Genomic DNA, 27,443 nt, shown 5'->3' with positions numbered 1-27,443 from the left:
GTCCGGGAACGACTTTTGTTCAATTAACAGCAAAGGCATCAAGGTCCTCTGAGCTCACAGCCTGAATTAAGGACCTGTGTGCGTGTTTTAGTATGTTTTATGCCATTTGTAATTAATGTGTGCCCCGACAGAGAACAGGATTATTTATTGACCAAGAAAACACACACTTTGTATGAAATGGATGTAAGATTTAAGAACACAGGGTGCAATACAAACAGATATTGGTAATGATAACTGCATTTCTGATTGCTTAACAGTAGTACAAATCACAAAAAACGGATGAGGAAGGAAAAACCAAACTAACATATTTTTCAGAACACTGCAAGTTATGCATCACGCTGAATATAATGAAACCAAAAACAGAATCCAACTTTGGTACAGGCAAAATCTTTTGAGCAAAAACTAAACAAACATCTCCTGCCATCTATTGGCCTAGTGTGGAATAACATGCAATACGAGATCAGCAAACAGGAACGTGGGTTTGTGGCTCAGAATCCCCTCTACCTCCTGAAGGAGGCAAAGGACTGACCGAGAGTTGGGGAGAAGGGACTGATGGACACTTTAAACTGTCCTCTTCCCAGGCCGGGAACAACTCCCTGCAGGTCCCTAGCGGCCCTGAGGTCCTGGGGGCCCGCAGTGTCTTTAACCAGGCACGGCATGGCACTGGGAGACATCTGATTATCCATAGAGGCCCAAGGGAGGTGCCAATCCTGGGGGACCGGACTCGAGACCGGGCCCTTCTGGAGCAACAACCCTCTCCCAAACGATGGGAGCGCAAAAGGGGGAGCCTGGGGGGCTTCACTTAGGGGCCTTCCCCTGCCAATTCGCCCCTGCATCAACTCTCTCATTCCAGGGTTGCTGGGAGACAGGGACGGCCTGGGAGCCACTGCAAGGGGAGGAGCCGGACCCAGGACTGCAGGGGGAGGAGCCGGACCCAGGACTGCAGGGGGAGGAGCCGGACCCAGGACTGCAGGGGGAGGAGCCGGACCCAGGACTGCAGGGGGAGGAGCCGGACCCAGGACTGCAGGGGGAGGAGCCGGACCCAGGACTGCAGGGGGAGGGCTTGCGGCCAACCCAGCGGTTATCAGGGCAGTGGACTGCAGGGAGGACCCCCTGGTTAGCTGAGGGCGGCTTGCAGATGCCTCCATTTGGAGAAAACTGAATGCTTGTTCGATTGGCGGAGGCTCCAAGCGTGGCACGTTGTTTGGGGCCTCTGCCTGGATCCGAGGCATGGCGTCCCAGCTGGCTACCAGCCGCGGCGGCATGGTCTTAAACAGAGGTGCGCTTATGGTTGGGGCCTGAGACAGAGGCTTGGTTATGGGCGTGGAAGGAAACAGAGGCGTGATTGTGGGCGGAGTCTGAATCAGAGGCGTGGCTATGGGTGGGGTCTGAAACAGAGGCCTGGTTTTGGGCAGGGTCCGAGGCGTGGTTATTGGCAGGGTCTGAGGCGTGGTTGTGGGCGGGGTCTGATAGGGAGGCGTGGTTATGGGCAGGGTCTGAGGCGTGGTTGTGGGCGTGGTCTGAGGCTGGGATATGGGCGGGCTCTGATAGGGAGGCGTGGTTATTGCCGGGGTCTGAGGCGTGGTTATTGGCGGGGTCTGAGGCGTGGTTATTGGCGGGGTCTGAGGCGTGGTTATTGGCGGGGTCTGATAGGGAGACTTAGCTATGGGCAGGGTCTGAGGCGTGGTTATGGGGGGGGTCTTAGACTGAGGCGTGGCTTCGGGTGGGTTGTTGGCCCGGGGATTGAAGCGATCCAGCAGCCCGTGCTGGTTGAGGTTGAGGTGGTCGAGGGCGTGGCGCTGGCGGCCCTTCCGCAGGTGCTCCAGTTCCCTCAGCTCCCTGGGAAGCTCCAACACGTTGCTCTGTGGACACGCACGTACACACGCTAGGCTTGGGCCAATCTGCCATCAGATGGTGTGTTGGCGATTGAAGGGATGGTCGACTATTTGTTTTCCTGCGCCGATATTAAGGCGATTTTCTTAACTTACTCCATAAACAAAAACACACAGTGTTCATTCATTTTTGCTGAATGTGCGGATCCGCCAGTATTCAAAGAAGCTCGGTCATACGAAGATGGGTGGATACTCCGGCCTATGCGCACATGCAACAAAGCAGGACCATGAATATGTCCAGTGTTTCGCAGACAATCGCTTATTTACTTTACATTATAGCAAGCAACATCGATGTACAGGGAAATAATAGGCAGGAGGCGGAGAGCTACGTTTGATGGAGGCTACGTTTGATGGAGTCTAGGTTTTGCTGTGTTTCCATGGATCTCCGTTCTCCATGTACCCGCTGCTCAACAGAACTTTGCTCTTTGCTCCACAAGAGTAGTTCAGCGTTATGGATATTGTTTGGATTGTGATATTAAAGATAAGATAAAAGATAATATTGTCAAATGGTACATGATGCGGTGATATTTTTGCACGGGTACAAAAACTAGGGTTGTTGTTCTTCTTAGAGACATTGCTATAAAATATTAATGTTGTTATATTTTAAATACAATTTTTACTCTTATAATTTTTTATCCACGTAACTTTAACTGTATAGCTTACAGTTTACGTAACTCCCCCCACGGCACGCTGGCGATCAGACCGCACGCGCACACACACACACACACACACGCGCGCGCGCACACGCACACACACTTTTTCTGTACTACTACCATATCCTAAAATAGACAACATTACTTTACAATAATGTTGCACTACCGTTACATAATGCAAACATGTTGAGCAAGCCAAGCCCTCCCTGCTCCAGGACCAAACAAGGTTCGGTCCTGGAGCACAACCTCTATACACCATACAAACATTTAAGAGTGCGGCACCACGTGTAAAGAGACGGCGGGTGTAGGAACGCACCATGGTGATGTGCCCGACGGCGCCAGGCTCGGTGAGGCTGTTGCTGAGGTAGGAGTCGACTCGGTCCAGGTACTCCGTCATCATTGCGTCCAGCAGCACCAGCCGGAGGGGCTGGAGGTGGATCACACCCAGGGCCATGACCTTGAGCAGGGGCAGAGGGCACGGACGGGCGTACCACATCTCCCTCTCCTCCTGGGACACCCCACAGCAGCAGAGCACAACAGGGTTGGGTTGGGTCGGCACGATCACGTTATAAAGGTTCAGTTAATCCTCAAGCGTAATTATTTTAAGTAGGGCCCGACCGATTTATCGGCCTGCCGATTTAATCGGCCGATTATAGCCTTTTTGAAAATAATCGGCATCGGCCAAAAAGACGCAGATTACAACCGATTTATTTTATTTATTTTTTTTTTATAAATGTTATTGCGATTAGTATCCTGCAGATTGCGCTCCTACTCGCCTTGCTAACTAACAACTTTAGCTGGAGTAAAAAAGAGGAGATTGAATTTTACCGTACAACATGAAAGCACGCTCGCTCAGGCAGCTGCACGCTCACCTCACCAATGTACACAAGACGCGTTGTTTGAGCATGTTGTGCCTGTTTTTCTTTAGGTCCCAGGCCATGTTAATTTGTTATACTGTAGACTCTAACGGTGAGACCATACTGCTCAGCACGCACGTGTTAGTCACTGCTCACGAGCGCAGCACATTGGGAGTTAGTTATTTATTTTACATTTTACATTACACTCATTTTTGACTGTAAATGTATTCTAAAACACTCAAAGGTTCTGCATTCAATTCACATATTCGTCAAAAGTGTTTAAAGTATATTTAAGGTATCAAAAACTACGTTTTATATGTTTGTTTTTTTTTGTTTGTTTTTTATCGGGCGATTAAATCGTAATCGTAATTTTTCTCTGAAAATAATCGGCATCGGCATCGGCACTCAAAAATCAATATCGGTCGGGCCCTAATTTTAAGGTTTCCTTTTATCCACGATGCAAATGACAATTGGAAGAATTTAATGAAGCACATCGTTAGCCTCATAGCCTCATCATTTTAAGGTTCATCTTGTATTAAGCGTCACCTAGGCAGATATTGATTATGGAAATTAAAAAGCACTCTGATTGGCTTAGGATATAGCCAATGAGGCACGGTGAATCAGCAGCGTTAGGAGAGTTCGTTTAGATACCACAATTTGGCCAAAATATGACTTAGGCAATTAGGCCCTTTAGTCCTACTCAGTCAGATAGAAGGGTAAGCCGTTCTTATTAGCCGTCTTAAAGTTAAACTGAAAAAATAAAATAATAAAAACTTAAAAGTTGAAAAGAAAGAGAAGGGAACACTTATCAGGATGTAACATTCACCAAAACAAACAGAGGATATCTGCTTATATATCACACTGTCAACATTGCCATGTTACCGTTCCCCTTCCTGGCCACTAGGTGGCGGTGTGTACCTTGCTGAGCATTGTCTTCATCCGAAGAGAGGAGAGTCCGGAGGAGGGCACCTTGAGGTACGTGCTGACCACCTCCTGCAGCGTGCTGACCCGGTCAGGAAGATAGCCGCCCGTGTCCGAGAGGAAGCACATCACATCTGCCACCTCCAAAGAAAATAACATAAATACACTCAGGCGGGCAGCAGAAGTTCACCGTTCCAACTCAGGGAAAGATCAATGCAGGGGTTAATTTAGTTGTTCTGGATACACTTAAATGAATCCCCTTTGCTTTTTCTGTCTTTTGTCATCTTTAGAGCTAATGCTGCTGCTGTTCAAATAGGACATGCAGACATAGAAACCCACATATAGAATCAATACTATACTATCGTTAGCCTCAAAGCATAATTGCGTATGGCATAGTTTGGCCACATTGTGATATCTAACCTAACTCTCCTCTCGCCGCTGATTCACTGTGCCCCAGTGGCGGTATCCTAAGCCAATCAGAGTGCTTTTTACGTTCCATAATCACCATCTGCCTCTGCATTTATGACGCCAAGTACAAGATGAATCTTAAAATGTTACTTATGCAATTATGCTATGAGGCTAAAGAAATGTCAGAGCTGCTGTAGGTGAGATTCCAGAGCTGTAAAGAGAGAGGGCAGAAAAGAGCACGATCAAAACTAAACCAGAAAATGCCCACTCCCTCTCTTCCCCGGTTCCTCCCTACATTTCTCCACCATTGAGATGTGTTGCGGTTCAGGCGCCTGTGATTGACAGACAGGGCAGATTACCCAACCTAATCACAGAATAGAATTAGCCCACGAATTGTCCGAAATAAACCGGGAGCGGTCTAAAATATAAATGAGCTGATGCAAAGGAAGGTGCAGTCAGATCAAAATCGCAACTCTCACAGCGCATTTCCCTCGCTAATAGCTGATGGTGGACTGGGACTAATATTCAAAATAAAAGACACTCATATAATAGCTCTTAAATCTTACCTACAGCAATCTAACATGTCATTAGGCAATTGTTTGGGTGTGACATCAATACATCTGCATACAACTGCTTAACTCAAAACCGGTGGATAAATCTGAGCTTGTTACCAAGGTCATATTCGGGTGAATATAACAGCTCAACCTGAATGAATGAGGGCCTGGAGAGAGCCGGTACAGTAAGAACCAAAACCCTGTTCTGCCTGAGTGTGGTCGAAACAAAGCCTATAAGATGACATGCAACACATACCTCAGTGCAACAGAGAGTGCAGTGCACTCTCTGTTGCACTGAGGTTTGGTCACATTAAAGCATGCTCATTTCATTACCTGCGTGTCAAAGACGTTTGTGATCTTCACTCCGAACTGCGCCAGCAAACTGCTTGCAACGCCTCGGCAGTCGTGCACGACCTGCGTGACAACATTCAATCCCGTGTGGGGGCGTCAGCATACAAACACTGACCATTCAGGCAAGGCTGTGGCGTTCCAGCACTGATGTCTGGCTCAGACCTTACCTTGAGCATCCGCTTGCTCTGAAGGATCATGGAGAGGCCGTTCTTGAAAGCTTGAGCTCCGAGCAACAGGATGTCAAAGAGGTATACCCTGTTCTTGGTTGCAATCTACGAAATGAATATACCTTGTTTAAAAATGATGCATCCCTTTCCCCTAATTTAACAAAGATAGCTAGGATAAGACTCCGCATAACACTTCCAAACAAGACCCCCCTCTCTAGACTGCCATGTACATAATGCAAACAGGTGAATACAGCGTTAATTAACCCTGAACTCCACACACTAGTTAGTTCAACGTGTGCTTGTTAAGAATGGGCCGATGGCTTGGGCTTCGGTATCGTGCTTGCAGCTTTCTCAAGAAGTGCTCGTCCAAACAACTTCACACTCGACACTGCGCTTCCTTTGGTCCTCAGCAGTCCACCCGTCAAGTGTGAAGTCTGTCGGATGAACGGTTGACTGCTGTAGCTATAATTCAATTCAGGCCCTTTTGAATTTGTGTGTTCTGGACAGTTATGCCAACCCTTGATTGAGGCCCTAGATTTGTCCTCAAACTGACTTGCAAACCAGTGAAATACCTATGGAACCTGTCTTTACCTGAAGCCAGCAGAGTCTGCCATGCTGGAACGATTCCACTCCATCAGCTGCCACACCGATCACATGCTGCTTCTTAATGTGCATCACCTACGAGAGAGAGACAGAGAGAGGCCGACAGAGAGACACAGACAGAAAGACAGAGCAGTATAGAGAGAGCAGAGAGAGAGACAGACAGACAGACAGACAGACACAGAAAGAGATGTAGCTCCCCATAATCATCAAAGTAGAAGGTTTAAGAAGGAAAGCGTTCAGTGTGAAACTTACAGCAGGTCCAAACTTCTCATTAAACTCATCGATGACCTGAAAGTTCACGTACTCGTCATCAGCATCATCATCATTATCTAGGAGCAAAATATATGTTCATAACCTTAGGCCAAATGAAACAAGATTAATACTTTAAAGTGTTCAAAGTCTGTCTTCCTCCTTTTTAAAAACTCACCACAAATTATGTTCTTTTTGTAAGGCTGAAACTCTTCCACATTCAGAATACCTTCACTCTCTGGGATGAATATTTCTCTGCAGAAAGGACTCTTGCAGATTAATTGCAAACTCTTGTAGATTAATTGCAATACTTAATGTGTTGTAGATCTAATCTTGTCTTCCATAATGTTCACCCTTACCCATCAGTCATTTACTTACCCATTGATACCGTTTGTTTCCCCACAGAATTCCACTGTAACGGATACAATACATGTGAACTTAAACATACATTTTTTAAAAGAAACTAACCATATAAACCTGGCTCTGCCTGGGCCACTGACGAATTGTATTAAGACAATAATAAAAGCATTGTTTAATGTCGCTACTCACCATTCACAATCTCGTGGCCAAAGAAAAGTTTCACCCCAGGGAACTTTCTTCCATCCTTGACATCGACAACTGAGTGATAATGAGATGATGATGAAATAATAATGACAGATTCCAAATTTTCTACGCGACAGGATGTAATGTACTTCCCAAAAAATATAATCTTGTTATCTCACATGCAAGGTAGCAGTTGCTGATTAAACAGACGACATAACCAAATTGGTTTCATAAGACTGTAAGGTTTCAGTAGGCCGGCATTAGCAACTATGGTTAAAAACAACGTAGTATTTACTTGTTTCGCCCGTTCTGGGTCGAAACAAGTTCTTGTTTCGACCCAAGAACTTGTAATTCGACTCAGTAATTCATGCAAACAGCAACTACTAACCATCCGTCAAGGTCACAGATTTGTTTGAGTTGATTCGCTGGACAATGCCAAAGTAGCATGCGGTTTTCAGGGTCAACTTGACGCGCTTTCTCTTGAGAATATCTGCAAAGTCAAGGTTGTCTCCCGCCATTTCACTACATTGATTGATAAAAGTTTGCTATGATGGTAACTAAATTCTCCGTTATATCCAGGCCCCCAGGACTGGTGCATATTTCCGGAATCCACCAGTGCTCAGAGGCCAAGCCTGGTATTGCAGTCGGTTTAGTGGGCTGTGGACGGGTCCCTCAAATCACGGGTCCCGGAAGTAGATATCCTTGTTCACTCCAATACAAGTGGGGAGCAGGAATGTGTCTCCGCAAAAAATGTGTGGATATCAATCAAAGGTTCATAATTATCTTTATACCGTGTACTAAAAAAAATTAAGTTTTTTCTTTTCAAAACGCCACCTCAAGCGTTTTATTAGCCGTTATCTCGCTGGGGAAGAGGGGTGTGCAGCTGAAAGGAGTCGTAGTGAAACAAATGGCATCCGAGAGGGCCTAGTTCAGTGCTCCGTTAACGTGTCAGATTTTTGGACTGGTTCATCTGCTGCTCAATAACTCTCACTGTCCTCTGCTTGTGATCATTGTGATTCATAGGCTACCATGATGCGGAAGCAAATCGCTCCTTGATGTTCCCCTGCGCTATTGAGCACTTTCAATAGGAATGAATGGGGCGCCATTTTGTAGTCCGCTGTCCTTTCTATAATATGTCCATGGTTATATCAGTTCAATACTCAAAACATGGGCTAATGATGGTCACGACTTTCGTGAATAGGTGAAAGGTCAGCAAGGCTGTACGTCATGGCAGACTTGCGCGTAACCTGCGTTAAAAAAAAAACGTATTGTTGCAGCATGACTAAAAGGTCGATTTTTAATCAATCATTATTGTCATCTTCTTTTTCCTGTTGCTCTTTTGGTGTACACGCCTTATAAGGTATACTTTCGTCATACAGTTGGTATCTCCCTAACCGCTGAATCTGTGCTGTATCTTGTGTGATACGACACCCACAAGGGGGGGCATGAAACATGCCGACAACATTTCGTGGAAAGCTCAAATAGCTGCACCCAGTAACTTAATGACTGACACACAGTTCAGGACGCCTCCACCCTAGACACCTAACAGGACAGACTGGCCTCCCTTCCAACGCTGGGACCTGTCAGTTTATTATGAGTAATGCTAAGTAAGATATATGGTGCATTTAAATAGATTAACAGATAAAGATCGGTTGATCTGCTCTAGCTGCATTTCGCCATACAAGGCATTAAGTGTGCCTCTTGACAGTGTTTATCAAATATTTAAACATACCTGGCAGTAGCTCAAGAGATCGATAAGCTGTTCGATCCCAAAACCTAAACCTTATTGTCTCTTAAAAGAAAATGTGTTTTATAAAAAATACTACAGAGACTCGTGGAAAACTAATTAAATTGTGAAAAAGCCACTTGAATAATTGTGTAGAATGAAACAATCCTTTAGGTTTCCTCATGTGTTTTTTTCCAGTCATCACACATAAGAGAATAATACAGGAGAATGAACAAGCTACAACTAACCATGAATCACAATAGGCCTATTGATTCCACACTATCACCAAAAGCTCTATATTCAAACATGTAATAGAAGCCCTGATTATAACGTGCCTATACACACATGTGCAGAGTGTGCAATGTAATGTCCAGTGTGTCGGTCTAAATCATAGTGGCAAGGGTTTGAGTGGTGTCAGGGAGGGAGTGGTCCACTATATCTTGGAGAGATAGCGGGCTGATATGTACTCTTGACGGAAACACAGCTGAAGTCACGCATTGTTCATTTCCAGACGAGGGTGTTACTTTATCAGAGGGAGTGTATGGGGCAGACCTCACTGGAGTTCTTGCGGATGTTACTCACACACACACACACACACACACACACACACACACACACACACACACACACACACACACACACACACACACACACAACCCAGTGTTTATCAAAACTGGCTGTACACTGTGTTGCGTTGTTTTCCCTTATACAAGCCTATTCAGTGTAATTACAATTATTACACTCAATAGGCTACCCTACTTGAGCAAAAAAAAAAAACGTTTCCTTTTTCTTTTTTTGTTTAATGGTTTTGGTAGATTTATAAAGTTGTAGAGATTAAGGGCTACTTCATGCTCAAATGGACATACGTTTTGATCGATATGGGCTTTAAACATGTTGTCTGGATAAACTTGAGTCTATGCATACATATTCCGTTTTTTGATATCCATGATGTGGTTGAAGGCTCAAAGCAGAACTCAAAAAGGAGTCAGGCTACACCTGAAACTTATATCAGTCTTATATCCTACAAAGAGCATGTCATAGTTCCACGTTTAAGGTAATGCTCGTCTAGCCATTGACAGATGCGAAGGACCACCCTTTCCTGTTCTGAGAGGCTCAGAAAGACCCACACAATTGTTTATAATGTAGGACTATAAAGGGGGGTTCATAGACTGGGGGCCAATACAAAGAAAACGCATCCGACACAAACACTAAGGTGACATTTTTTAAGTTGATCACACAACAAGCCATGTAGAACAAAGTAGGCTGTTCTCGGAAATAGACATGGACGGTGGGAGATGAGCGGCCACCACTTCACACACAGGAATACATGATGGCCATCGAATTGCGTACGTCACCACCCAACTTGTTCAAGTGCGCTTCCCGCCCACTCAGACGGAGCGTTGCACCTTCATGTGTGTCCTCCTCTTCCTCCTCTTCTTCAGTGACGAGTCAGAACAATGGTGAGCTCACCGCCGGGGCACGGTCGCACGTCCAGCCGCGCGAGCTATGAAATGCACCCGCGGAAGAGGAGCCAGATGGACAGCCTCGTGCAGCCGCTCGTCGCCCAGTACCTCGCGATGGGAGGCCAGTCCAAAGAAAACAGCGCCAATGGAAATATCCCAGCAAACGAGGGGAAGGAGAAGGAACACCCGTAAGTAATTTTTTGATCGGACTTTTGTGAAACAAAATAAAACAAAAACAAAAAAATCGTTCAGAGAGAGTGTGAACATGTTTGAGGATAAACAGAGATTTTAAAGTGATTAGAGTCATTAACAATTTTTAATTAGCCATTGCGTTTGTGACAGTGTATAGAAAAGCAGGCTTTCCTCGTCTTTTCATGGTGAATTTAAAGGACATAATTATGTTTTACATCTTTTGTTAAAGCCTTGTGTATTTGTCTCATTCTGAAACCTAAACTTGTAGGCTATGTTTATCGTGTTCATGCATTGACACTTTATAATCCCAGTCGATGCAGCCTACTGTATTGTTGTTCTTACCGGTCACTTCAGAGTGGAGCTCTGGATATCCGCACAAAAATGTTTCCCTTCTAAAAGGAAGGAAATGCGAACAATGAATAGCACAGCTCCACTCCAACGTGTTAGTATCGATGCTTAAATCATAGCTTTATGTTTTAGATACAAAATGTAAACTATTGTTTCCAATTTAAAATGTACATTATTGTTTCCAGTAGCCTATAGTTTTTTAGTTGTTCCCAACATACCCGAACTCCCACGTGCACGCACACAGACACACAAACGAACACACACACACACACACACACACACACACACACACACACACACACACACACACACACACACACACACACACACACACACACACACACACACACACACACACACACACAATCAGATTTAAAACATCTTTCCTTCTGAATAGTGTCATAAACTATTTATATTCTCTCTAACACATGCACTTTTTACTTTGCAAACACACTCAATCAAGTATCTCAACAGTCAGAGATACACACACAGACGCAAACACACACACACACACACACACACACACACACACACACACACACACACACACACACACCCCCACACACACACACACACTAACACACACACACACACACACACACAAACCTCTAAAGCCTGATTCCCTCTCTCTGTGCACCAAGGCGGTCGACCGTGGGTACCAGCCCCAGGCCCCGGGTCTCTCCTCCTGGCCTGGCTCAGAGGTTCCACCGGCCCAGCCCCGGCCAGCAGGTGACCCAGGGCAAGAGCGTCACGCCCCCCCTGGGACACCTCAACAAAGGGGCCAGCTGGGAGGAGCTCCTGCAGGCCTGCTTGCTGACCTTTGGTACGTCAACGGCACGGCTGTCTGTTTTTATTTGTTCTGGTGGATGGCTTGGACCGGGAGGTGAGAGGGTGGCTTTGTGGAGATACTGTGTGGCTGTAAAATGTTTTATTTAACCCTCTTACACTTTAATATTATATTTACATTTACATTTATGGCATTTAGCAGACGCTTTTATCCCAAGCGACATCCATAACTACGTTTGTCACAAGAAAGATAAACAATATATTGCTGTCCGTACTGTGATCAATCCGTACACTACAAGGATGTTCAAAGAATAGAATCAAGTGCCAAGCGCAAACAATTGTTTGGTTAACCCATTCCCTAACATTCATATGACATGTGGGAGATTTGGTTCATTGGACTGCTTTAATAGACTGACATTTAAACTGAGAATGAGGATGTAAAAGGCGATGATAATTCTGTTGAAATAAGGTCATTCCATCATGTGTTTTTGCTACTTCAATTTCAAGTATTTAAACAGTAACATTCGGATAACCACTATTTAAAGGTCACTTTACATAGCGTTTGCTGGTTTTGAATATACAGTCACTTTTACCGAAATTAAGCAAAAATAAAACAAAAATCTGTAAGCAAGGTTTTGTGGTTTTGTCGTATGATTGTTAGTTGTGCTGTTTACTGCTTGATTGTTTAACTGCTAATGGTAATACCAGCGATGAATTGTACACTTCATTTGCCTTTGTATTGATTAAAATCGATTCCATAGGACAAATGAGCCATATCATACATTTAAATAAATAAAAAAAGTAAAGTAGGCAGAAGGCTACAGTGGATCATTCAAGTGTAGATCGTGTTTTTTTTTACTAAGATAACTCAAGTGCTCTCAGACTTATGGTGATTATGGCTTTCAAGAGGCAAGCTTTCAAATCGCCGTTGCCAGGCTACAAAAGTGAAGCGGGAGAAACGGAGAGGTGGCACAATGGACTGGAAATAGAGTGACATGTCATAATTATGTTTTATCTGTCGGTCGGTAGAATGGCATCGTCGTGTGGGAACCACGCTGTGTATTCCGAGCGTGCACGCGCGCGACATGGCCGTTGCATCGTAACCATATTGTAAACACATAGAAGGACGCACTTAGGCAATGTGTAGCATTAGTTTTTTTCCTTTTGACGCATCTTTTCTTAACATGTATCATGTAAATAATTAGAAGATGTGCATGGTAATGATGTATGCTCAGTTTGGATGCTAAATCATAATACTGTGTACAGTGCAGGCCACACAACTGCACTAGTCGGGCTCCACATCACAGGCGATCCCCCCTGAGGTCCCTCGGCCCATGGCCCCCTTTTCAAATGTGAGAGCACATAGACGTAGGAGCCATTTGAAGGATTACCCAATGGCTACTTCAAGCCGGGGCGCGGGCACAAAGGTCAGCCTCCCCAAACGGCCATGCTTAGATGCTTGGCCCGCTTTGAAATGCAGAGCATTCTACCACTGGCGATCAATAGCCATTGACATCACCAACTCTCTCTCTCTCTCTCTCTCTCTCTCTCTCTCTCTCTCTCTCTCTCTCTCTCTGGAACTATGTTGTACTATGTTTGAAGGTTTCTCAACAGATGTGGTTTGTTTTAGTTCTTATCTGTGAATGTGGCGATACCATGATCCCTAAATCTGTCCACCAGCAGGAAGATAATGGTCTAACTTGGGTGGTGTTTTTAAAACAAAGGGATCATCCATTCCAGTGCTGCCTTGTCAAAACACGGAAAAGCCTCATACGCGGGTTGGAAAGGTTGGAACAGTTGATGAAGGCCTAAGATAACACCACTGTTATGCCGGGAACACACCCTGCACGGGTGTTTTTGCTATCACACGCCGCTGTCCTTGCATAGCGACGGATGGTTTTCCTAATGTGGGCCAGTGACTAAAGGCTGTGGGATTTCCTTTGGTGATTAACCCCCACGGCATAGGGAGGGAAGGTGTGCGTTAGGAAAGTTGTGAAAAAAAGAATGTTGCAATTTATCTAGCAAAGCTCAGTGTTAACCTGGTGATGAACGGCTCCCTCGTATTATCACCGATTCATATCGTGTTGTTCTGGCGCTGCAAAGTGGGACCTTCGTGCATCGTCTCACTTTTTTCTTTTTTTTCCCTCTATAGGACACAAGCTTTTGTGTAAAGCTTTTGTTCCCGGCGCACAAAAACAAACAGAAACAAAACCACTACGGGGATTTTTGCGTGACAAGTTTTGATTAAATGCGTCATTGTGCTTCATGGCAACTGTTAGGAGGAACAAACAAACAAATGTTTGGGTTTGTGACATGCAATTCACCAAAAACAAAGTAAGACAGAATACAGCTCAGAAGAATCCGGTGGGAAAGAGCAGGACAGAACACGACCTGCCACTGGATTGTTTGTGTGTGTTTACAAACCAGGAGAGGTGATGTCAGCGCCGTTCGCTGGCTTGAGGTCGTGTCGGTAGCGTGACAAAAACAGCAACACGCCCCGACGCAGGATACGAGGGCAGCGCTAGTCAGCTCCCGCTACGACCTGCTGCATGTAGATAACAACAGATTAAAGCCCAGCAGGTTGCCATGGCATCTGTGCCATTTCCAAGGTGATGTGGTTTAAAAAAGGGAACATGGAAACCTGTACCGTCCTTGGTGGCATTAAGATACGACCCGCTGTCTAGACGATTAAGGGTCTTCTCACCTGGCGCTTGGCTGCACTTACTTAGGCACGTTCTCCTGAGAGCACTGACAGTCACTTAGCACTAAGCCGGACCCTCACCTTTAAGTTGGAGCACTTAATTCACCACAGCACTTTCACACATGAAGGAGTTCAAATAATAATGCATTTCAGAAGAGCACGGACACACTCTGCTTCAGAAGACAGAGGAAGATTAGTAAACTATTTGGATCAATTAGCGATTGATTAAATCGTTCAATGTGTTCATATTTATATATATTATTAACACATATATTAACTTTTCATATCGTAAAAGGGCCTAAAGATATCATTTATCCAAATATATTTTAGTAATTTATAGCAAAGTATAGTATTGTATAATTTATGACACTGTGCTAACTAAGCCTTAACTTAAGAAATCTGACATTTATCTTTCAGACAATGAGGGACAGACAAGTCATGTTCATAGCAAAGACGCTGCATGTTTCTGAGATGTTAATATTTAACCCATGTGTATGTGATCGGTTAATGGCCACTGCTCTCTTTAGCATGGAGCAGATTGGCTGATCTTTCTCCTCTTTTTTTTTACAGACTCAGATGGTGTATGTGGGAGCAGCCACCTGTTGAACATTACCCTCACCATGCACCGTCTTCTCATGTCCTCCAGCGACCTCATGGACAAACTCACAACCCTATATCCTTAAAAATCACCCGTGAACGTATGTCATCCAATGTACAATCGCCTTTATTTTTAGATGAAGGCAACAGGCGGTTTGACGTGGATGCAGTACGGTTTGACGTGGAGTATCAGTACAGAAATAAAGCCAGGGACTGGATCTGCCCTGGTCGTGTGCTAGTTCCATCTGGTTGTCAGTGGCAACGGCCTATCAAACTCACACTTGGGGTTTACAAGCGAATCTGCCATGGTGGCTTACGCTGTGAAAACTTGATAGGCAGCGTCAGATTGTAGCCATAGCTGTCAATTGTTACAGCGCATGTGTTTAGTTCTCGGTTTTCACCTCCGTTCTCACCAATGGACGTCTCCTGCTGTTCCAGGGGAACGGGTCCTCCGGGATTTCCATATTGTGGAATATTTAAAATGACCCATTGAAAAATGATAATACTCAATTTAGATTTAGATGGAAAAAATAATAATAATTTCAATTCATGGCCTGTGCCCTATGATTGCTTCGATTCAGCCGTGGCCTCAGAAAGCCTTCTCAGATCATTTGACCGGCCTTCGCATGTACGCCTCCAGGGTTCCCATAGTAATGTATCACTCACCCCTGTACCTTTACCAAAGTCCCCTTCATCCACTTACATGCAAACCCACAATCACACTCCTCATCAAGGACCTGAAAAGGCTGTTCGAGCAGCGCCCGTATTTAACCTGCATAAGCCCAGAACAAAGTGGTTAGCCCAAAATCCCCCTGTTTAGCTCTATCCAACCCTCCTCAATCTATGGCCCGGGACAGAAAGACGATGAACAGGCTGATCAAGAAAAGAGACTAGGGGGGCCAGTAAGCAGCCTGCATGGCAGACTGACAACCAGAAAAGGCGTAGGCAGTACTTCTGCTCTCATGACGCAATTAGCTTTTTTTTCTTCTCTCATGTGCGCATCACTTCAAGCTGATTCCTGCCAATCCAGAGCCACGGTGTCAGTGTATTTTTAAACACATGTTTTGTAGGGAAAGTAAACGGTTGAGGGTCTCCGATCAACGGGCGGTTGCCTTAGCGGTCTGATCGTTTTGAAGTGCTTATGACATGGAGTGTAAGATGGGATAAGGCCTTGAGTGTCCTCGTTCCAGTGTGTTTATTCCAGATTAAGGCTGTATCATGCAAATGCAGATCGCAAAGCAGTATCTCTTCTGGACGCTTCTACGTCTAGCCTTCACGACGGAACCTCATGTCCGGTCGGAGTTTGGGCTCGCTCTTCACGTTTGAACGATGAGCCATGCTGAGTAATGAGTCGAAACAGCCGAGGGAACAGCGACACGCGTCACGGCAATTCCTCTCTGATTTCCTTCCTTAACTTCCATGGTTACGGTCAAAACGGCGATGGACAACGAACAGCCCGCCGAGTGCCAGAGGATATGCTACCTGGTCAGGTGGGCTCCCGTGCTCTCATGATGGTCGATCATCTCCACATGTGTCGCTGATGTGTTCAGAGAAGCTCATGGTGGTTGATCGGTCTGACGCTGTGAACCGGGCCCCGTCTAGGTTCTGGATCCAGGAGTTCTGGATGATGTTCCGGTTGCACAGCAGCCTGTCCGACAGCCTGGAGCAGTTCCAGGAGCTGATCCGAGACCTAGGACAGGATCATTTGGCTCCACTCCTGGAGACCAAGTGGATGTGAGTTATACAGAACTAAGGAGGTTCCACCTACTGGAGATCTGCCATGTAGTCGAGGACAGATATTTAATTAAAATAACCGTCAACTTTAACTAAATAAATATAATACAAATGTGTTAAGATTTATCTACGGAAAAATGTCTGCCTTTTAACTGTTATGCAAGGTTTAACTAGTTTTGGTCTATGAAGTACCTTTTATGCCAATTTGAACAAGCTCGATTTCTTTCTCTGGTGTTATTTATAAGAATACAGACACATACAATGACATACAATGGCATACAAACACACACAGAGAGACACACACAGTCACACACAGTTGATGGAGAAAAGGGCTCAAAAGATGAGAACATCTCAGGAGAATAGTAGTGTGAAAGTTTCCTAACCTAGCATGGGCCCTTTCCCACACAACCTAGTGGTCACTGCAGCCTGGTAGGACCCTTCTTGATTTGTAGTCGCTGTGTGTGTGAAGGGAGCGAGACTGGTCGTTGAAGGCCAGCCAGAAGATTAAGGCAAACTGCAGCAAGAAGAGGAAGGTATCTCTTCTCTTCGACCACCTGGAGCCCATCGAGTTGGCTGAACACCTCACCTTCCTGGAGTTCAAGTCCTTCTGCAGGATATCTGTGAGTATAAAAACGTTTTCACTACCACATATTCGCCATTGCACTTTTTATGGAATGATTGGGTTATAACTATAAATGCTATAAATAGAATGTGGTTTTCATAAATATTCCCCCGTACCTTTGTTCCAGATACCAAAATATACTTTCTTGTTTACTGGTTTTGCATTCTTTACTTAGTTGTGATGAGGAGCGTCACTGATGTCACTGTCGTTTTGATATCGATCTCAAAGTTGTGGTTTAGGTCGAGGCTAATTTCTAATGGACTAAACCGTTCTAGACAAGTTTGTTAAACCACAGGAAAAGCAACATCATCCATATGTCAAGAGGTACTCAGAAGTGCAACTGGCTTGTGGCTGATTGGAATCAGAAACAACCACTGCATTGCATTTTCAGGCGGCTGGTAAAACACCCAGCGTTTTATTTTCATTTTGTTCCAGTTTGTCGACTACCAGAGCTACATCCGCAGCTGCTGCATGAAGGACATCCCCGCCATGGAACGTTCCATCGCTCTGTGTAATGGTATCTCCCAGTGGGTGCAGCTCATGGTGCTGAGCAGGCCTACAGCTCAGCTGAGAGCGGAGGTTTTCACCAAGTTTATTCACGTGGCTAAGGTAGGCTGCCTTCAAGCAAACCTCATTGTAGTTTCTTTTCCTGTCCGCTGCGCTGCGTGTGAAAGAGGGCGCTCGCGGCCTGCACCTGTTTCCACGCACCGTATGTCACTTTCACGTCGAAGACCCAAGGTCACGACCCGCGTAGTGAAAAGAGCGTGGCAGATTATAGGGTTGGTAAAGATTCCCCGGCACCCCAAGTGACAAGCTATTTTAAGAGTCGTATAATAGCAGGAGTACGTCGTAGCAGGCGCTTTGAGAGAGTTAAAGCCAGCCCCGTTCATTCAAACATGCACATTAGTAGTTTGGAATAAGATGAGCCAAGCTGAGTGGTTATGGATGCCATGGTAACGGATATGGATACCGGTGATGATGACCCCTTTGTTTGATGAGTATGGCCGGCCATCACATTATTTTCATCTGGCTTATCCCCTGCAGTAGTTTGCTTGTGCCGGTCGGGTTCTGCCCACTACAGCCCACTCAGAGCTGTTGAAAAGATTTTAGCGCTCTGAGCGTAGCGTCAATAAGAGAGCAGGAAAGACACTCAAAAGCTCTCCCCCCCAAAAAATGAAAAAAACGGTATATATATTTATTTATTAAATGCGATGGGCAATTCAGTAGAAAGCAGCCAGCACTTTAAGTGGCTTATGTAACGAGATGTTGGTTGATTATGCAACTACCTACTAGTCAGAGTTTGTTTGTGATTTGTGATTTGTGTGTGTGTGATTTGTGTGTGTGTGTGTGTGTGTGTGTGTGTGTGTGTGTGTGTGTGTGTGTGTGTGTGTGTGTGTGTGTGTGTGTGTGTGTGTGTGTGTGTGTGTGTGTGTGTGTGTGTGTGTGTTGTCCACATGTAATTACCAGTGCCTCCATCTTATTCTCAACTTCAACACACTAATGGCGGTGGTGGGAGGCCTGTGTCACAGTTCCATCTCCAGGCTGAAGGACACGAGCGCACACGTACCCAGCGAGGTCACCAAGGTACACCACCGATCACAATCACCAATACATCCTCAAATGAATGTGTGGATTTACCTCAGAGAACAAATGGACCAAAAGAGCTTTTTTCATCTGAAAGAAATCAAACGACGAATGACAAATGAGCCAACTCACTCAAACAACGGTGTCGGTGTCACTAGGTCCTGAATGAGATGACAGACCTGCTGTCGTCCTGTAGGAACTATGACAACTATAGACAGGCCTACGGCAGGTGTGCAGGTTTCAAGATCCCCATACTGGGCGTGCACCTGAAGGACCTGATCTCCGTCAACGAGGCCATGTCGGACTATGTGGAGGACGACAAGGTGAACGTGCAGAAGTTGCAGGCGCTCTACAGCCACATCCACGAGCTGATCCAGCTGCAGCAGACCCCGCCCCGGCTGGACGCCAACAAGGACCTTGTGCACCTGCTCACGGTAGGCCGGCCATTGGAGTGTGGGGGTGGGTGTTTGGTGTTCAGTGTTCAAGGGCGAGATGGTTCCTCGGTTTGTGTCCCGACGAGAGCGAGACGCCTTCACTCCTACCTGCCTGTTAGTGTTGTTGCTATTACTGCTTTGGGTGATAGGGATTAGGTAGGATGGAATCAATAATAGAGGTCATATGTGTGAGTTTTGTGTTGAATAGATAGAATGGATTTTTGTTTGGTTTCAACACTCGGAAACACACAGAGTTAGTTTGACCTTAAGGGTTGTGCTTTAAGCGAGGCTCGAGCGACAGCGATGTTTCAGTACCCTAAAGTACTCACTCTGGTTCAACTTGATAACCTCTGTGGCCCCCCAGCTGTCCCTGGACCTGTACTACACAGAGGATGACATTTACGAGCTGTCCTACGCAAGAGAGCCCAAGAACTGCAAGGCGCCCGTGAGTCCCAGACATCAGCAGCCCCCCCACGCTCACGCTCCATCCTCTTCTCCTGCTATCTGTAAAACAATGTAGCTGATTATTCTGCTCCAAACATCACTTTGTGGTGTATTGTGTTGTTTTCCTTGCGAGGCTGGATTCAGTACAATATAATGATTCCAAATTGTGTTCTATTAACGACAGAAAATAACAAACAGTTTGTTCACCTGCTCAAGGTTGGGGCGATGAATGGGTTTTGTGTCGCTTGGGGGTTTATGGGTTTTTGTTGTTTTGTCCCTCAGCCCGTCACGCCATCTAGACCCCCAATGGTAGTGGACTGGGCCCCGGGAGTAGCCCCCAAACCAGATCCGCGGACCATCAGCAAACATGTGCAGAGAATGGTGGACGTGAGTGCCTTTTTTTTTTCCCCGCTGAAGCCTCGGCAACAATAACCCGGTGATGTTGGTTGCATAAGCGCAATCATTTCACCTAACCATTGGGCTGCCCTCGGGTTCGGCCGTGTCAAGAATAGAGCGCACGTGTACTCTGTGTTTGGGGGCCATTGTTACGCCGACGATTCACAGAGAAGAATGACAGTGGCCCCTTTGACACGCGTGTGTTTCTCCACACAGTCCGTTTTCAAGAACTACGACCACGACCAGAACGGCTTCATCTGCCAGGACGACTTTGAGAAAATCGCAGCCAGCTTTCCCTTCTCCTTCTGTGTCATGGACAAAGAGAAGTAAGTGGCGCTGTTACCCCACATAGGGCCCGACGGGTCACGTTGTCCGTCTGTCTGTCTGTGTGTGTGTTCACTCGTCTGGAGGTCTGTCTTAGAGGAAACCGAAGTTAAATCTGTAGCGTGGAGTGAAGCAACAGGAAATAAAGAAACATCAAAAAGGCTTAGCACCCCAACTTAGCGTACTCATACTCAGCACCTGTAGACAGCAGCTCCGCCGCTCTCATGCGAGCTCTGAGTCGAGTGTGCTGATCGCGGTGAAGGCTTTACACCGCGACATGCTGCTCTGGAGTGCAAATCCAACATGAAGGGGGACAGATTAGTGGAAACATAATCAGGAGGGTATTGCACGAGGGGCGGAATGTGAGCAATGCAATTAATGATAATGTGCAATGAATCCGAACTGAAGTACCTGTTTTATATATAGTACACTTTTCTGTCCTCAATAAAATTTGATAAAAAATATGTCCTCTGATTTTCCTAAAGAATTGCTAGCTAGGATTAGCTGCTATTGATAGTGGACTTCGTGGTGAATGCTAACATGTTGTGATTGTCCAGGGAAGGCCTCATCAGCCGAGATGAGATCACTGCCTACTTCATGAGAGCCAGTGTCATCTGCTCCAAGCTGGGCCTGGGCTTCGTCCACAACTTCCAGGAGACCACGTACATGAAGCCCACCTTCTGTGACAACTGTTCAGGATTCGTGAGTCTACTGCAAAAACAAACACAAAGATGTTTGTGACAACCAGCATGCATGAGGAGATCATTAATAGCTCTGAGGAAGTTCTCTCTCTCTCTCTCTCTCTCTCTCTCTCTCTCTCTCTCTCTCTCTCTCTCTCTCTCTCTCTCTCTCTCTCTCTCTCTCGAACTATGTTGTACTATGTTGTACTATGTTTGAAGGTTTCTCAACAGATGTGTTTTTTTTTTTTACCAAGTTCTTATCTGTGAATGTGGCGATACCATGATCCCTAAATCTGTCTCTTTTTGGTTTATGTTTGTGTTTTGATAACGTAAAGCATTAAAACATCCCTTACCGTATATTGTCTGACTGTTATCTTAAACAAATGTTGCACTTTCCTCCTTCACAGTTGTGGGGCGTCATTAAACAAGGCTACAGATGCAAAGGTAAAAGTTACATTATTGCATCAATGTTGCTCGAGACAACCAACTACTAGAATGCGTGCTCCATTTGCTGTCAGTTGGCCACAGATCAGACACAGAGAGTTCACACAACTGCATGTCGAAACCAAGACGCAGGTAGAGGGGCGGGGGGGATACCTTAAGGGCAGGGAACAGCATGTGGTTTCTCTTTTGCACACTTCTATAGCAAACATTAGCTGCACATGTAAGAAACGCTCTCTGCAGACCCGACCACATTGTTTTTTTCTTTTACTCAAAATTTGCCCTCAAAACGTTTGTCTTGACACGGCAGCAGGCAGGCAAAGGAGAACTGCTTTGTGTTGCAGTGTGCACTATTAACTTTCGGTTAACATGTGATGTGCATGTGCATGCATGCTGCTGAACCTAGGGCTTCTGTGCTTGCTCTAACTTGTTTGCATTCCTTTGGCTGCACAGACTGTGGGATGAACTGCCACAAGCTGTGCAAGGACCAGGTGGCCTTCGAGTGCAAGAAGAACGCGAAAGGGGCGTGTGCAAGCGACAGCCCGAGCCCCAGCCTGACCCCTGTAACAACAGGGGTCCCGGAAGGTAGGTGAAGTGGTGTGGCCGTGGATGTGGGGCGCACAACAGATACACAAACAAAAACTCACAAAATAAAAAAATCTGATACAATTGTGCAATGTTGGAGAGCTAGGCTAGTGTCATCCAACTGGCACTAATCAGTAGATACAAGTTAGTGGTTAGTGCCATCTGGTGGCAGAAAAGTAGTGAAAAAAAAAAGAGAAAAAATCCTTCAATTGTAAAAAAAGAAAAGGAAAAAAAGTAAATGAATATGCAAATAAAATCGAAAAAGTGTTTAATAATTTGAATGATGCATTAAATACACGTACACCATCTGTACCTGTTAAAGCGTCCCCCCTTGTGTTAAAGCTAGGGTCCCCGTTCAAAGTGCATGAAGTCCACCCTTTGCGTCCCGCCCCAGGCTCGGAGGACGGGCCCTTCCCCTACCCGCCAGACGAGACCCGGGAGTGGAGCCCAGGGTCCCCGGTGCAGCTGCCCCCGCTGATACTGAGGCACCAGAGGGTCCACAGTGGCACCCAAACAGAGTGGCCCTCCCTCTCCTCCACCGCCGCCGCCGCCGCCACCACCGCCACGCCCACCTCCCCCCCGGCCGACGGCGGCCGCCCTCAGCCGTCCTTCCTGTTGCCCACCCCGCCCGCCCTTCCCCCCTGCCCCAGCCCCGTGCCGCAGCGTAAGAAGCGCTCCTACGCCAAGTGGGAGAACCGGGCGTCCACCGTGCAGCGGTCCCCGGAGCAGGAGGACCGCAAACCGGGCGTGGAGGAGCTGGAGACGGTGAGACCCAGCTCGGTGGTGGCCTACAGTGTGGTTGTGTGTGTGTGTGTGTGTGTGTGTGTGTGGTTGTGCACGTAAATAAAAGGTGTAGGTTGCTTGCTTCGGCTTAGCTCAGGAGGTAGATAATGTTGACTTCGATCCCCGGCTGTGGCCCCCCCCAGAGTGTCGAGGTGTCCCTGACACCTCACCCTAACTGCTCACGACGAGCTGGCCTTCGCCATGCATGGCCGACGCTGCCGTCGGTGTATGAACGTATGAACCATTGTTAGTCGCTGTGGATAAAAGAGTCATCTAAATGTACTTTAGGTGAGAGAAGTGTTTTGTGGATCTGTACGTGTATGTGTAACCCTATACAGGAAAGTAAACCTGTGTGGTTTGCAGCGTGGTTTGTGTGCTTTCTGGAACAAAGATGTTCTGCTTTTGGTGACGTGTGGCGGGGGACAGGAACAGGGAACTACGGCCGACCAGCGGATTAACTTGAACTGCTGCTGGAACCGGAACTGAACTTCCGCCAATAGAATATATATTTCCATTGTAAGGGTAGCCTATGTAGCACATCAATGCAGAAAGAACGAGAGACATGAACTTCTTATTCTATTCTGAAACAGGGAACTGCTCCACACAAACTAAAGAACTGGAACTGAACGTCCTACAATATGATTATATTTCATTCTATAACGTCTGGCATCTACAGCAGGGTTTTTCCACCTGTGGAACTGGAAACCACAGGTGGGACGTGAGGGTACTGTATGCAGGATTTGAAACCTGAAGTTAAGTTTACAATAATAGAAACAATATATATATATAATATATATATATATAGAGATCATTGACAATTATTAATATTTTTCAGTAAAATGTTGTTATGGGTTGTTATTTTAAAAAGAGTTTTGCATTGTGCATTCCATCATATGTTTCCATTGATGTTTATTTTAACTTAATAAACACACTGGAAGCATCGGCAGCATTGCTGACGTTCCTGCAGTAATAGGAATAGTTAGAGACGAGGCACTCTTGGCTCAGCCCCTGCTGCATGTGTATTTATAAACGTTATATCGTTTGCATATGAGGTAGTCTGAAAGGTCTTGATGACAATGAAGTGGTTCACCTAAGGTCAAAGGTTATGATTCCCCTAAGGTCGAGGGTTGTGATTCACCTTGGGTCAAAGGTTGTGGTTCAACTAATCTAAACGTCGGGGCCCAGCTAAGGTCAAAGGCCGGGGCCACCGATATAAAGTACATGCATACAAAAAGGTAACGGCTCTGACCGTCCCGCCCTGCTGCGTGTGCCTCCAGGAGAACCACAAGCTGCAGGAGACCAACGAGACGCTACGCAGGAGGCTGAGGGACACGGAGCGGGAGGTGCAGACGCTGCAGACGCTGCTCCGGAGAAACGCCCTGCACCGCGTGGAGGAGGACTCCTCCTCCTAGCCTCGCCGGGCCGCCACCCCTCCTATTGAGAGACCGCCGGCGGCGTCCCACACGAGGGCCCTCAGACCTGCGGGTCCTGAAGGGGAACCCGGCCCGCCAGCCCCTGACTGTTTCCCTCTGCTGCGTATCGGACGCCGAGCCTCCGCCTGTTGCCAGGCAACGGGGGGGGGGGTCTGCGGGTCAGATTGGATGGAGAGCGTGTGGGCAGAAGGGCGGAGGATGGAGACGCTCCGAGCCGTTCCGTCGCGGCCCCCGGGTCAATGGAGTCACGTGACTTTATGGATCGGCCGTACTGCCGCCTCCCTGAACGTGACGGACGTCGGTGTTCGTATGTGCATGCCAGGTTTACTTGTGTTTAGGTGGTCTGTTAAGGCTCCTCTTAGATATTGATATGGGTGACTTTATATGGCTACGGAATGAATCGCTATGGGGGGGTGAGGAGAGGTGGCCCCCGCTGTAGAAGTGTGATAATAACTGCATTTATTTAGCGTTTTTCTTGTCAAGTTGAAGCACATACACACACATACACGTAAACACGCTGGAGACACACACACACACACACACACACACACACGTCACACACACACACACACAATGGACCCACACACACACACACACACACACACACATAGACTGGACACACACCCCCAAACACACACTAGCACACACACACACCAACAGTGGTGTCTACCGAGTAAGGTTGCAGGGATCAGGATTAGACGTGCTATGTTGAAGGTCACTTTGAAGGAGCCAGGGCTCGGATTGGACAAAACAATTCCCTTTATTAAGGAATCAACAAGCTACTTCCTAGCGCAAGTACAAGACAATCTGCATTTCAATGAAGCAAAAACCTACAGCCAATTCATTCTTATGTACACAGTCAACCTTTCTACATTTAGGGTAAGCCATTTAAAGGGAGGACGAATGTTAGCAGAAGTTGGCCTTAAAGGGGCTACTGTAAAGCAGTATTAGGATCAGTTTAACAGAAGTACAACATTAAAATGGAAATGATAATGTTCTTTGCTGGTATTTGATTCAGGATGGTGGTTACACTGTGAGAGCCAGCCTTTTTAAGTCCTGAAGTAAAGGCACTATAAACTGAACAGTGGCGATACACCTAATGTGGTATTAGTTGTAGTTGCCTCTTCAGCATGTAAATAATTGTCATCAATATATATACATGTCTACATGTAAAAGTACTCACTTCAGTGCTTACGCTGATATTTATTGTTTGAAACACTACATTGTTTATTATTCTAATAAAGTTTTTTTTTATTGGTTTACTTATTGAGCTATTAATGGTTTTGTGTCTTGCAGTATTTTTTCTTATCTTACGTGCACCTCTCTTCACTGTCAGTTTCTTAGTAGCATTGCAGTAGCAAATGGTGTATTCTATCCTGTGAAGCAAATGCAATTGTATGAAATGTCCTGTAAATAATGAGACACATCTAGTATTTGGTCCTGTCACTGGAGTCCTTCTGAATGTCATCAATCATGTTTTACATTGTGGCTCTGTGTGTTCTGCTATTGTAATAAATACATTATACGATATGTTAGCATTTGCTACTTTGAAACACCACCAGGGATCACTGCTGCATCACTTTATGCTCTGGGATTTTCATCTATTTGTTGTAAAGAATTCAACAGTTTTGGCGGCCAAGTGAAGTTCTCCAAATGTTGTTCACTAATTCAATTAGTGTGATTAACGTCTCCTGTCTAATTAGTCGATCTCAGACTCATTACAACACAGTACACTCTGTTTATGGTTAAACTTTGCTGTATGGCTTAAATATGAATGTATTCTTAAGATTTAGCCTGTGCGCTAAACAACAGATCAAGGTGACCCGGTGTCAAATTAATGTAATCACTTGTTTGTTTAATTTATTGTACGGAACCAAAACAATCATTTGATCATTTCACAAATCGAAAGTGGTATTTGTGTTTGTCGTATCCATTACTTGTTTACTTGTGAATATTGAGAAGTAATTTGCCTTGGTAAGAAAAGTGAGCAGAAATGGCATATTCAAGGTCTTAGGCCGTCTTCAGCACATTCTTACTCTGACAGCATTAAGCAGCTTGGTGGTTCCTGCAGTAATTACATGTCGCACGGCAAGCTGCAATATAGATTTTTATATATACAGTATATATACACATACACATACATATGTATACATATATACACACACTTTTTTGACACTTCAACCCTTCTCTATAAGAAAATCCGGAGATCAAGCCAATTTAAATTGGCCCCCTAGGCAACGCGTTGTGGCTGTTTGATCTATAAATGCCAACAGGCTACTGTGCTACGTGGGAATAAAAGAAAAGGAAGAAAAACTGCAGCGAGGCCGAAGACTAAATAATTCCTGTGCCATAACAGCAGCTTTCAAGCCAAGCGTTGGTGACAGCTAATTTACTCCAATGTGTGAATGTGACACCCAGCCACAGGGAAACAGAAGCCTTGAGTGGCTCTGCAATAAGCCCGGTGCTGTCTGATATCAAGGCTGGCCCAATACAGAGAGCCACTGGGATAAAGCCCCTGACAATACCCTGATTAAATAAAAGTAGATTGAAGGTAGATGAATTACATCGACATGCGACTAAGTGACGGCCGATATTTGATTATGGAACTCAAACATGATAACAGTGATGCATGTGAAGCCATGGAGCTGAAACACAGATGTATGTGTGTGTGTGTGTGTGTGTGTGTATTTACCTATGGGTGTATGCATGTGTATATATGTATGTGTGTATGAATAAATTAATTTATGTATGTATGAATGAATATATCTATGTATTTATGAATGTATGTACGCATGAATAAATTAATTTCTCTATCTATGTATGTATGTCTGTATGTGTGTGTATGTGTGTATGTATGTATGAATGAAAGAGTGTATGTATGTATGTAGGAATAAATGAATGTATGTAGAGTGTATGTGTGTGAGGAACTTGTTCAGCAGACCAATATGCCTCATGTATCTATAACACAGAAT

The 27,443-nt window shown here is 45.6% G+C and overlaps 2 protein-coding genes across 3 annotated transcripts; one reads left to right on the top strand and one right to left on the bottom strand.

The window, feature by feature from the left end:
- Window positions 1–331: 331 nt before the first annotated feature.
- exd1 (exonuclease 3'-5' domain containing 1) lies at window positions 332–7,865 on the bottom strand. Its single transcript, XM_060052223.1, has 11 exons — window positions 7,587–7,865; window positions 7,205–7,273; window positions 7,034–7,067; window positions 6,834–6,910; window positions 6,659–6,735; window positions 6,395–6,481; window positions 5,804–5,908; window positions 5,619–5,699; window positions 4,321–4,464; window positions 2,862–3,053; window positions 332–1,862 (listed from the first exon to the last, which is right to left on the bottom strand). Exons 1-11 carry the CDS (start codon window positions 7,714–7,716, stop codon window positions 501–503), a joined length of 2,358 nt encoding a protein of 785 aa, XP_059908206.1. The 5' UTR covers window positions 7,717–7,865; the 3' UTR covers window positions 332–500.
- A 2,183-nt stretch (window positions 7,866–10,048) lies between these two features.
- LOC132457859 (RAS guanyl-releasing protein 1-like) lies at window positions 10,049–26,001 on the top strand. Of its 2 annotated transcripts, none has more exons than XM_060052221.1 (17): window positions 10,049–10,575; window positions 11,569–11,750; window positions 14,985–15,087; window positions 16,439–16,501; window positions 16,614–16,745; window positions 17,215–17,365; window positions 17,803–17,976; window positions 18,835–18,951; window positions 19,110–19,385; window positions 19,750–19,830; window positions 20,112–20,216; window positions 20,442–20,551; window positions 21,107–21,251; window positions 21,637–21,673; window positions 22,124–22,255; window positions 22,650–23,020; window positions 24,316–26,001. In XM_060052221.1, exons 1-17 carry the CDS (start codon window positions 10,382–10,384, stop codon window positions 24,448–24,450), a joined length of 2,508 nt encoding a protein of 835 aa, XP_059908204.1. In that variant the 5' UTR covers window positions 10,049–10,381; the 3' UTR covers window positions 24,451–26,001. The 2 variants fall into 2 exon arrangements, with proteins under 2 accessions (XP_059908204.1, XP_059908203.1); XM_060052220.1 differs by having other exon boundaries at window positions 10,055–10,270; window positions 10,367–10,575; window positions 14,985–16,501.
- Window positions 26,002–27,443: the final 1,442 nt, after the last annotated feature.

The sequence above is a fragment of the Gadus macrocephalus genome, chromosome 5, assembly GCF_031168955.1.
Source record: "Gadus macrocephalus chromosome 5, ASM3116895v1".
NCBI lineage: Eukaryota > Metazoa > Chordata > Actinopteri > Gadiformes > Gadidae > Gadus > Gadus macrocephalus.
This window is presented reverse-complemented; position numbering and strand designations above follow the sequence as displayed.